Source organism: Myotis brandtii, unplaced genomic scaffold, assembly GCF_000412655.1.
Source record: "Myotis brandtii unplaced genomic scaffold, ASM41265v1 scaffold987, whole genome shotgun sequence".
Lineage (NCBI taxonomy): Eukaryota > Metazoa > Chordata > Mammalia > Chiroptera > Vespertilionidae > Myotis > Myotis brandtii.
In genome coordinates, this window is record NW_005372107.1 from 592147 (window position 1) to 604171 (window position 12025).

The window sequence follows — 12025 nt, forward strand, 5'->3', positions numbered from 1 at the left end:
GCCTGATTTCAGAGAGGAAGGGAGAGGGAGAGAGAGATAGAAACATCAATGATGAGAGAGAATCATTGATTGGCTGTCTCCTGCACACCCCCCACTGGGGATCAAGCCTGCAACCCAGGCATGTGCCCTTGACCGGAATCAAACCTGCAACCCTTCAGTCCACAGGCCAATGCTCCATCCACTGAGCCAAGCCGGCTAGTGCTGCCTGATTATTATTTGTTCCTTCATCATCCTGTCCATTTATTTCTTTAAACTATTAAAAATGCTTTTATATTGTCTCTTTGATATTTTCAATATATGCAGCCTTTGTGGGTCTGTTCTGCATCTTGTCATGGCTGATCCAAGTCATGGCAGCTTGTTTCCTCATGCGTGTGTGTGTGTGTGTGCGCTGTTCTTTGGGAATGTAGCTATGGGAGATCTTGGAGGACTGGGTTGTTTGATATTTTCAATATATGTAGCCTTTGTGGGTCTGTTCTGCATCTTGTGGTTCCTGCTGATCCTAGGGCATGGCAGCTTGTTTCCTCATGCGTGTGTGTGTGAGTGTGTGTGTGTGTGTGTGTGTTCCTCCAAAGAGTATTTGCCCTGGTGTCAGGTGACACTGTGTACCCGGGACCACTTAAAATGTTCATCTCATAGTGGACCCATGCCAGAGGAAGTTGCAGCCTCAAACCATTGCCCAGCCTCCTCCTCCAGAGTATTTGCCCTGGTGTCAGGTGACACAGTGTATCCGGGACCACTTAAAATGTTCGGCTTGTGTTTTCCGTGCAGATGGCTAGTGTGAGTTTTTGCTCCAAATCCTTGAGAGTACAAGCTCATGGTTAGGAGTTGTCCAGAGATAAATTTTCATCTTTTCTCTGCTGTCCTCCAGAGCGAAGGCTCCCACTCTCTGCATAAGGCACAGTTCCCCTGATCTTCGTGGAGGAGGAGCCCAGCTCTTTGTGGTTTGGTGGTGGTCTCTGAGATACTGTTTTTCCTTGCTTGGAGCGCAGGCTTGGTCTTCTATTCCCTGCTGCCACCTCCCCCGCCTCCAAGGGCCCTTTAAAATCAAGCTCTGTGTGCCACCCAGGGTCAGCACTAGGACAAAAACCACATCAGTGCCACCCACTGATCAGTCAGGGTCCTACCAGGAGACTGAAACCACACCAGTTATTTTAACAGAGGGAATTAGTAACTGATGAGGCAAGAAGACTAAGGAATGATGAAGAAGCAAGTGCAGGGAGCTGCTGCCGCCTTTTGCTCCCCCTAGGGTTGGGGAACAAAAGGAAAAGGTAGGAATGATTGAAACGTAGATGTTGGAGGTTGGGTTCCATAGAGCCGAAACTCAGACCCTGGGAGGGGCTGGACGAGGCGGGTTCTGCAAGTGCTAGGAAGTGCGAACTGGACTGCTCTGCTGCCCTGGGAAGGAGCGCTTGCAGAAGCAGAGGTGTGTGTGTTGGGGGGCGGGGGGCGGGGAGGGGAGCGATGCTCACAGGATCTACAAGGAGCAGATCCTCCTCCCTCCTCCAGTCTTGCAGCCTGTCTCTAGCTCCCCCTGCTGGCCCAGCTCTCTCATTTCTGGCCTCTGATAACTCTGCTCGCCTTTCCACTGACCCGGCCTTGCATTTCCAAAAGGTGCTTGAATGCTGTGCCAGTCATCGTGAATCTTCTCTGCTGGGAGGGTTCGTTCCTTAGGTCATGCGGCCCCGCCGTATGGCCAGATATGGAAGGCTCTGTGCAAGAATTTAAGAAGGAGCATTCAGATCTGTACACAGAAGGCTTCCTCTGGGACCTGTGTCAGGGAAGGACTGACCGGAGGCCCAGAAACAAGAGAAGAGTCTAGAGACCTTGAGGCAGGTCAGGGCGTGAGCTGGATCTGGTGACTCCCTAGCTTTTTCTTGGGCTCCCTGCCCTCTTCCCAGCCCCTAGGATGCACCATTTAAAGGAGCCAGCCTCATTTATTGTGCCCTCTCCCAGGTCCTTCTGGTCACCTCGTCTTTCATGTCCCCTTCTGAGAGCCGAAGTGGCTCCAACCCCAACCGTGTTCGCCTTTTTGGGCCTGAGAAGTTGGTCCGGGGAGCAGCTGAGAAGCGCTGGGACCGAGTCAAAATTGTTTGCAGCCAGCCCTATAGCAAGGTACCTAGGGTGGGAGCGGGGAGTTCAGGGTCCTTGGTCATGGGTGAGGAGAGAGCGGAGGGGCCAGTATAGAGTCACAGTGGGCTGGGAGGACTGGACAGCTGGTATCCCCATGGGACCAGGGCTTCCCTGAAATGGGTTTGAGTTCCCCCTCATATGAGGCTTTGTTTCCTGGACGATGTTTTGGACAGTGAACTGTAGGACCTCAGAGGGGAACTGGGGAAGGGGACAGCTGACTTGTTGGAGAGGTGGTCTAGGAGAGTGGGCCTAGGAGTTAACATCAAGAGAGTGAAGTCAGACACTGGGTTTAAGATGGGCTACACCACTTCTTACTGTGTGACTCTGGGCAAGCGACTTAATCTTTCTGGTCTCAGTTTCCTGATCCTTATGGGTTGCTGTGAGTTAGGATGCTAAGCTGTGATTACAAGACCCACGTGGTAATGACACCACACAGTAGAGGTATCCTTACCCGGGGAACTGTCCTGGGGGGTGTTTGACTGGTCATCCAGGGACCCAGGTTCCTCCCATCTTATGGCTCTGCATCCAGCTGGCAGAAGGGGAAAGAGCCTGGAGCACTTCTGTATTCCCGAAGTGGCACGCAGCACTCCCTCCATTCCACTTGCCCATTGCTTATGCGGCTAACGGGACTAATGCATATAAAAGGGCTCAGAGCTGTGCTGACCCAGAGTTAGGGCTCCGTAACAGCTGGATATTATTATTGTCCACAGTATCATACAGACCTCTCCCTAAATGAGGCAAGAGCCAGAGAGAGGGTTCCCTAAGTTAAAGGGGCTTGGGCCAGGCTTCAGTCCTTGGCCAGATTCCCTGACTCCAACCCCTTCTTTCCCAGGACTCCCCCTATGGCCTGAGTTTTGTACGGTTTCACAGCCCTCCAGACAAAGATGAGGTAGAGGCTTCACCCCAGGTAAGCTTTACCCACCACCCCCAGAGCCTTCTCCCTCTCTCTTCTCCCCCACCTGCCAACAGTCCACACCCACTGCACTGACCTTCTGGGACCTTAGAAGGTGACCAAGCTTGGCCAATTCCGTGTAAAGGAGGAGGATGAGGGTGCCAGCTCCCTGAGACCAGGGGCCCTCTTCTTCAGCCGGATCAATAAGACATCCACTGGTGAGTGTGGAAAATCTGAGGCCTGAGTGAGTACAGGGTTGGGACCTAGACTCCTGAGTCTGAGGAGGCTGGGGGCCTGGCCTCCTGGGTCCGAGGGGGAGGGGACTGAGGGCCTGGCCTCCTAGGTCCGAGGTGGAGGGGACTGGGGGCCTGGCCTCCTGGGTCTCTGCTGGGAACACCCCTCTGTTGCATGGATAGGAACTGAAAGGCCCCAAGGGCCCAGGCTTATCTTGGTTCTACTTTCTCCCTCTGTAGCCACAACCAGTGACCCAGCGGGACCCAGCTATGCAGCTGCCACACTGCAGGCCTCAAGTGCCACCTCCTCAACCTCTCCAGCCTCCAGGGCAGTAGGCAGCACCTCCAAGGTGAGATCATCAGACCCTGACGGGTGGAGGAGGAGGAGAGAAGCTAGAGGCCTCATTTCATCTCACCCCGCTTAGCCTCAGGAGTCCCCCAAAGGGAAGAGGAAGTTGGATTTGAATCAAGAAGAAAGGAAGACCCCCAGCAAACCGTCAGCCCAGCCCTCACCACCTGCCCGCAAGAGACCCAAATGTGAGCAAACTGGATTCCTTGTTCCCACAGGGGCCTGGGTTCCTGTGTCGTAGGGGTGAGCGGACTGGGGCTGGGACTCTGGAGCTGAGGGAGGACGGGCGAGGGGTTTAGTCCCAGCAGTGCTAACTGAACCTGCTCTTTGGCTTCCACAGTGTCTGCACCCATCTCTACCCCTGCCACTGCCTCAGTCCCTGCCCCAGCACGGGGGGCAGTGCCAGGGAAGCCCCGAGGAGAAGGCACGGAGCACAGGGCACCCCGAGCTGGCCCGCAGGAGATGGGGAAGATCCTTAAGGGCGTGGTGGTGGTGCTGAGTGGCTTCCAGAACCCCTTCCGCTCGGAGCTCCGGGACAAGGCCCTAGAGCTCGGGGCCAAGTATCGGCCAGACTGGACCCCAGACAGCACCCACCTCATGTAGGCCTGTGACCTCCTCCTTCCCACCTTCCTGCTACCTCTCCTCCGCCTCTGTCTCCATCCTGCTTTCTCTCTCTCTCTGCCTGTCTGCCTGTGTGTGTCTTTGTCCTGTCTCTTCAGTTCTCTGTATGGATCCTCTGCCTCGTTTTCTCTGATTTGTACATCTTTCCTTCCGTCTCCCTGTTTCTCCCATATCTGTTTCTTTTTCTCTCTTACTCGTCTCTTCTCCCTCTCTCTGTCCTCCTTGTCTCCCTCCTCTCTTTTATCCCTCAGATCACACCTGACTGACACCCTCCATTCTGCTCCCCACAGCTGTGCCTTTGCCAACACCCCTAAGTACAGCCAGGTCCTAGGCCTCGGAGGTCGCATTGTGCGTAAAGAGTGGGTGCTGGACTGTCACCGCATGCGGCAGCGGCTGCCCTCCCGGAGGTGAGGCCTCCCTGCACACCTGTGTATACGCCTGTATATACACATACACTTGCCTACCCTGCTCCTCATCCCTGGGCTGAGCAATGCTAGGGATCTGGAGAGAAATCAGACTGGAGCCTGCTAGTGGAGAACACCCGCGGGCCTGGACCAGAGTGAGCTGACTTCTGAGAGAAGGAAGGGCATGGGCTAGGAGTCGTGGAGAGGGAGAGAGGGCTTGCCTGGGGGGCTCACGTGGGCTCTGTGAAGTCTGCTTAGCGGAGAAGGAAAGGACATTGCAGGCTAGAGAAACAGTGTGTGCCAAGACTTAGGGGCGGAGAACAGTGTTGGGGCTTGTTTAGATTAATTTATTTTATATTTATTTAATTTTTAAATTTATTTATCTTTATTGTTGAGGGTAGATTCATTTAAAGCAAGACCCTGAAGCCCCTGCTTGGTGCCAGGCTGGCCCATGCGAGGCTGGGCACCCAACCATCAGGTCTTGCCTTTGACAAGGCCTCTCACTTTGATGAGGGGTCAGACTTATTACAAAACAGTATGGGTCCTGGCCGGTTTGGCTCAGTAGTTAGAGTGTTGGCTTGTGGAATGAAAGGTTGCAGGTTCGATTCCAGTCAAGGCACGTACCTTCGTTGCAGGCTTGGTCCCGGAACTGGTCAGGATGCTTGTGGGAGGCAACCAATCGATGTGTCTCACATCAGTGTTTCTCTCTCTGTCTCTCCCCCTCCCTTAAAGAAAAATCAATGGAAAAAATATCCTCATGTGAGGATTAACAAAAAACAAACAAACAAATAAAAAACAGTATGGATGCCTGGTGTTGTGGCTCCGTGGTTGAGCGTTGACCTACGAACCAGACAGCGGTCGCCAACCGGTGGTCCACGGCCCACTGGTGATCCGTAAGGTCCAAAAGGTTGGCGACCGCTTAACCAGAGGCTGAACCAGTTCCTGGCCAGGGCCCATGCCTGAGTTGCAGGCTCCATCCCCAGTAGGGGGCGTGCAGGAGACAGCCCATGGATGATGCTCTTTCATCATTGATGTTTCTCTTTCCCTTCCTCTCTGTAAACCTTCCTCTCTGAAATTAATAAAATATATTTTAAAAAATAAGATTTTAAAAAACGTATGGAGGAAGGCCCAAGGAGAAAGCGCAGTGTGTAGGGGTCTTCAAGGGTGAGAAGAGGTTTACCAGGCTGAACAGAGAGTCTGCTGGGTGGAGAAGCCCAAGTTGGGGTCAGCCTGGTGTCTGCCCTGAGGAGGTGCAGGTGGGCTCCGCTTGCTGTGGGAGGCAGGAAGTGGCAGGAAAATGAGGCTGGGGCAGCAGGAGCCATGGAAGGCTTTGGAGCTGGGGAAGGACAGGGTCAGATCTGAGGCCCATGGATCGGAAGGGAGACTTGTGTTATACTCCATGGGAGAGAAGACCTGAGTGTGTTCAGAATTGGGGCTGTGCCTGCTGTATTTGAGAGACTCTTTATTGGGGGGGGCGGGCCGGGCCGGGAGGTGGAGGTGGAGGCTGGGAAGTGGTGGGATCAGCTCAGAAAGGACTGCTAGTGCCTGGCCAGGGCAGGGCTCTGTCCAGCTCCACAGACCCCACATCTATAGCTCGGGAATGCAGACACCTCTGGAAGCCAAAAGTGTTTTTCTGGATTTAGCACAAACACACTGCCTGCATGATCATCCTGAGCTGATGCGAGGTTATGTGTGACCTTTATTCCATTAAGTACGTCATCATATTGTTTACAGAAATATTCATGAGTTTGATTTACAGGGCACTTCCTCCTTCTGCACAGGGGGGTGGTATGTAGCAATCTATATATCTCTAAAATCTGAAAATTTCAAAATGCTGAAACCCACCTGGCTCCAAGGGTCTCTCTGTGAGCAGCAGGGAGCCGTGGAAGGTTTGGGGGGGGGGCAGGCTCTGTTGTGGGGCTGGAGTGTCTAGGCCAGGCTGCAGGTGGGGACCTGGAGGAGGCTGGGACCTCTGGGATAGAAATGAGATGGGTTGGGGTCTATTTACGGGCAGAGGAACTGGATTTGGATCATTGTCTGCCCAAGAAAAGGCAATAAACGGTGCTAGGTTTGCAACTGGGGTTTTTTTTGGTGGCTGTTGTTTATTTTTTATATATTTTTATTGCTTTCAAAGAGGAAGGGAGAGGTAGAGAAAGATAGAAACATCAATGATGAGAGAGAATCATTGATCGGCTGCCTCCTGCACGCCCTCTACTGGCATGTGCCCTGACCAGGAATTGAACTATGATGTCCTGGTTCATAAGTCGACGCTCAAACACTGAGCCTACACCGGCCGGGCTGCAAATGGGATTTCTTATTTTTTTATTTTTGCAACTGGGTTTTGACAAAAAAAAAATTAAATTCGGAAAGCACTTTATATTTTTAAAAGTTGATGATGGAAGATTCCTGGGTGATGGCTCTCCCCACAATAATCACAAATTGAGTTTTTAAAATCTTAGTGCTTTAAAGAAAAGGCTTATAAACCTACCATTGATTCTTTAATCAACTATGACACTTTAAATTCTCTGAATTTCCCACGAGCCAGTGCTGTCCAGTGAGTGTGACTTACCTGAACAGGGTTTCACCAGCTTTGGAAAAATCAAATTATGTGCAGATGGTCTTCATGTGCGTACCATGAAAGTAAAGCCAACACATTCAATTGCTTCTGCCACTTAATTTGCCCTGGGTTTGAGGCAAAGTAGTTAATCTCTCTGTGCCTTAGTTTCCTCATCTGTAAAATGGGGCTAAGATACCACCTACCTCAGGATTCCGTGACTCCACATTTGTCAAGTGCATAGAATAGTGCCTGGCACATAGGAAATCCCCTATAAGTGTTAGCTGTTGTTATTATGAGAACTAAGAGAATTCTTTTCCTGGAGTGTCAGCAGCTTAAGGACCATGAATATAGTGCCAAGGTCTTTAAAACTGTATTTGCTGCCCTAACCAGTTTGGCTCAGTGGATAGAGCGTCAGCCTGCGGACTCAAGGGTCCCAGGTTCGATTCCGGTCAAGGGCATGTACCTTGGTTGCGGGCACATACCCAGTGGGGAGTGTGCAGGAGGCAGCTGATCGATGTTTCTCTCTCATCGATGTTTCTAACTCTCTATCGCTCTCCCTTCCTCTCTGTAAAAAATCAATAAAATATATATATTTTTAAAACTGTATTCACTGTTGGTAATTTTCCCTTAATTTGTAGGCATTCTCCCAAAGAGAAACTGACCTGTATTCGCTGTTGGGAATTTGCCCTTAATTTGTAGGCATTCTCCCAAAGAGAAACTGACTTTGATTCTCAAAGAGGAACATTATTTCTGATTTTTTTTTCTTTCTGAAATGGGGCATTTCTTCCGCAAGAGGAGGGAGGGCGGGCAGCCAAGGGGAGCTCTGGTCTCTCTCCTGTGTGTGTGGCTGGGGTGACGGGGTCAGCGGGGCCTTCCAGAGCGGGGAAGCGAGGCAGCTGGGAGAGTGGCCATGGGGTGACCCTGAGCACCCTCCCTACAGGCCCCAGGGGACAGGACCTCCTGTTTGTCTGAGGCCTGATTCCTTCCCCAGGTACCTCATGGCAGGGCCAGACTCCAGCAGCGAGGACGAGGGCGGCCCTCACGGCGGCAGCAGCGGGGATGAAGCCCCACAGCTTCCCCAAAAGGTCCGCTGTCCTCTGACCAGCAGTGGGAGGGTGTACTGGGAGGAGGATATGGGTCTGTTGTAGCCCCCAAAGTCTACTCCTGCCTCCTGTGGCTCACCTCCCCACATCCTCCCACCCACCCTGCCCCTTGGGTGCTCACTCCCCTACTCCCCCTCCTCAGACCAAAACCAAAGCCCCTCAGGCAGCGGGATCCAGCTCACCCCAGACAGCCTCCACTCCAGAAGAGACCAAACCAGCCTCACCCGGGTCCCAGGAGGATACCCACACTGAGGGGGAGTGGTCAGGTCAGCCTTAGGGAGGAGGGGACTGGGGGCCTAGAATTCTGAGGGAGGAGGGTTCTGGGGGCCTGGACTCCTGGGTCTGAGGGAGGAGGAGGGAGGCTGAGGGCCCCCCGATAACTGGATCTGGAGGGCTATTGAGGTTGGGGGTTGGGATGCCTGTGTGAGACTGTGCAGAGGGTTACCGGTCTTCCCAGAACACAGGGGGTCACCTTGCACCGACTAAGCTTATGCTCGCTTAGCAGAAGGACAGGACAATGGAGCGGAAGATTCTGAGGACACTGAGGATGAGCTGAGAAGGTAGCATCGGGGCCGGGGGGTCAGGGTGGGCCGGGCCTTGGGTAGAGGGGATTGGTCTGCATACTCTTCCCCCACCCCTCTTGGCTCCCCCAGGGTGGCTGAGCAGAAAGAACGAAAGCAGCCCCCTGGCCAGGGGGAGAATGGCGAGGACCCATATGCGGGATCCACAGATGAGAACACCGACAATGAGAGTCCCCCAGAGTCTCCTGACCTGCCAATTCCTGAACTCCCAGGTAGGAAATCCCCCCTCCCTCACTCCTGAAGTGGGATCCGTCCCTTTCAATTCTCATCTGTGACTTGCTCCAGCTAGCCTAGGATTGCTGCTACCCACCCTGGGACTTGTCTCCTGGTCTCCTCCCCGCCACTGCCTGCCTTTGCCACCTCTTCGTTCTCTTAGGCCTGTTCCCTTCCCTCCCCTTCCCTTTCTGTCCCCCATCATAGCCCAGCACCAGGCAGGTGTGACCACCCCCTTTGGCTCCACTCCAGGTGTGAACAGCCCCTCTCTCACATCAGAGCTTAACCCCCCTAGGCTTCAGGATTACCTGGAAGTCTTTTAAAATCTGCAGATGCCCAGCCTCCCACCCCCACCCCTCAGTTTAGTTTTTGTGTGGGTGGGGCACTCGAAAAGGAATGAGACCAACCAGATGAAAAAGTGGCCGGTTCGTCAGTGTCTGACCCGGCCACGCTTATTAAGTGGCAACAGCCCATTTGTGACTTGGGAGAATGAGGGGCTCTCTATGAGGCTCTGGTAGGGAAGGAACTGTTTGTCCCTTCTCCCTGGCCCCTCAGCCCTTTGGTGGCGATGGCAGTGCCAGGGAATTGGGCATCATGTAAGAAGCACATTACCATCATTGGAATCGTGTCTTTTACCGTTAAAGAAAACAACGAAAAACCAGGCTCTGCTGGGCTGGCTGAACCGCTTGTCCTCATTGCCCCGTCCGTTCCCTGCCCTCCTGTTTGGCCTCTGTGGCCCCTGGCTGGTGCCTTGGCACTTGAGGGCCTCACCTTGGCTCTTCTACCATCTCCCCAGACTTCTTCCAGGGCAAACACTTCTTCCTGTACGGGGAGTTCCCTGGGGACGAGCGGAGGAAGCTCAGCCGCTATGTCACAGCCTTCAATGGGTCAGTCGCTGGGGGTGGGACTGGGGTGAGGGGGGTGCTGAGTTTTGAGGAGGGGTGTGGTAGGTTGTGGGAAGGAGGGCAATTGGGAGGTGGGGAAGGGGCGAACCCTGCAGGATGGGCACAGGCCACAGAGTTCAGTGGCAGCCCTGCTGCGTAGCTCCCCCCAGGCCCCGGGCACCCTTCTGAAAGGATTAGTGACAGTGGGAGCTGTCATTCCTTCTCTAAAGGGAGGCTCCCGGCCACCCTTCTGAAAGGATTAGTGACAGTGGGAGCTGTCAGTATGGTGGCTGTGGTGAGACTGGCACGTGGGACAATGGAGGACCACAAGCAGCCTCTAGGGGACATAGGTGGGGATAGGAGAGAATGGTTGGGGAGTGGGGTGTCAGCAGAGGGGACACCGATTCTCGGTCTCTTTTCTTCTCCTGCTAGGGAGCTCGAGGACTATATGAGCGACCGGGTCCAGTTTGTGATCACGGCACAGGAGTGGGACCCCAGCTTTGAGGAGGTGAGTTCAGAGGGGCAGGGAAAGGGAGACCCAAACTGCCCTTGAATCTCCTCTATCCCCTCCTCTCTCACATGTGTCCCCTGCCCCCCTGCAGGCCCTGATGGACAATCCCTCCCTGGTGTTTGTCCGCCCGAGATGGATCTACAGTTGTAATGAGAAGCAGAAGTTACTTCCTCACCAGCTCTATGGGGTGGTGCCCCAGGCCTGAAGTATGTGCTTGTGCACACACATGCGTGCACACACACACACACAAGTTTAATAAAGCTGACTTGGTTTGGAGCCACTGCCTCTCTCACTCAGGAGTTTCCCAGAAATTCTAAGAGGCTCCCAGCTGTCTTCTGTTTGGTGTTGCCTCCCCTCTGAGAGGCAGGTCTCTGAGCTGCCTGAGACTCCTGACCTGGGTCCTGGAGAGAATGAGGGCTCTCTGAGGGCTCTGGTAGGGAAGGAGCTGTTTGTCACTTCTCGCTGGCCCCTCAGCCCTGTGGCAATAGGTGCCAAGGAATTGGGAATGACACTAACTGTCACACATGGTTTCACATCACCTCATTTGGGAGGTAGAATGGGGGGAAGGGCATTTTACTCAATCCACCCAAATCCTGAATCCCCTTCAAGGCTCCACTACACATAAGGTAGGAGCCGAGCTGGATGTTTAGAGAATCGGGACAGAAGATGGGGTGTCGTTCTAGGCAGGGCCATGGCATGGACAAAGGCCCGAAAGTGGGAGCTGCTAGCCTGGTGTCTGGGTAGAGTTGAAAGAGCATTGCCACCCTTGGTGAAGAGGCTGTAGGGGCAGATCTGGCTAGAAAGGTGGGTACAGTCCTTGCAGCTGCAGTTTCCACTGTGGTAGCCAATGGACACAGGTGGCTATTTACAATGAAATGAGCCCAGGCCTGTTGCTCAGTGGTTAGGGCATCGACCCTTGGACAGAAGTGTCTCGGGTTCAATTCCCAGTCAAGGGCATGTACCTCGATTGCAGATGCATCCCTGCCCCAGTCCAGGCGCGAGAAGGAGGCAACCGATCGATGTGTCTCTCACATTGATGTTTCTCTGTCTCCCCTTCCTACTCTCTCTAAAAGTCAATAGAAAAAAATATCCTTGGATGAGGATTTAAAAAAAAATTACAGTGAAATGAAAGGGCAAATTCACTTCCTCCTCACACTGGCCCCATTTCAGTGCTCTGGCCACGGCACTGGCAGCACAGACATTTCCATCCCCGTGGGAAGCACAAGCACGCTGACAGCACCAGGCAGAGAGTCTTGGACTTTTCCTGGGGGAATGGGGTCGGGAAGGGGTTTGAGCAGCACAAAGGGCTGGGTCATCTGGGTTTGAGATCTGCCCTTTGGGTAAACTTTTCTTGGACATTCCAAGCCCATTCCCAGCTTTGGCCCCATCAACTAACCAAGGGCCACCAACCTTAATCCTTTCTCTTTGTTGACCTTTGCTTTTTCATCTCTGAGGTGAAGGTGGTATTAGATTCTGCATCCACTCGTTCACTTTTCATTCATTCATACATGTACTGACCACTCACCATGTTACTTCCTATTGTTGCT

At 53.3% G+C, this 12025-nt stretch overlaps 1 protein-coding gene across 5 annotated transcripts in view; it reads left to right on the forward strand.

Moving 5' to 3' along the window:
* XRCC1 (X-ray repair complementing defective repair in Chinese hamster cells 1) overlaps positions 1–10754 on the forward strand; it is a 30738-nt gene extending 19984 nt beyond the window's left edge. For 2 of the 5 annotated variants that reach the window (XM_005886511.2, XM_005886510.2), the window contains 14 exons: positions 1954–2112; positions 2963–3037; positions 3135–3240; positions 3496–3605; positions 3681–3792; positions 3945–4203; positions 4516–4632; positions 8178–8271; positions 8432–8555; positions 8792–8849; positions 8943–9082; positions 9880–9970; positions 10400–10475; positions 10570–10754. In XM_005886511.2, coding sequence (XP_005886573.1) covers positions 1954–2112; positions 2963–3037; positions 3135–3240; positions 3496–3605; positions 3681–3792; positions 3945–4203; positions 4516–4632; positions 8178–8271; positions 8432–8555; positions 8792–8849; positions 8943–9082; positions 9880–9970; positions 10400–10475; positions 10570–10683 — 1635 coding nt within the window. In that variant the 3' untranslated portion in view covers positions 10684–10754. The remainder of the gene's footprint in view (positions 1–1953; positions 2113–2962; positions 3038–3134; positions 3241–3495; positions 3606–3680; positions 3793–3944; positions 4204–4515; positions 4633–8177; positions 8272–8431; positions 8556–8791; positions 8850–8942; positions 9083–9879; positions 9971–10399; positions 10476–10569) is intronic. The other 3 variants (XM_005886509.2, XM_005886508.2, XR_001360649.1) reach the window with 3 other exon arrangements.
* The last annotated feature ends 1271 nt before the right edge of the window (positions 10755–12025 follow it).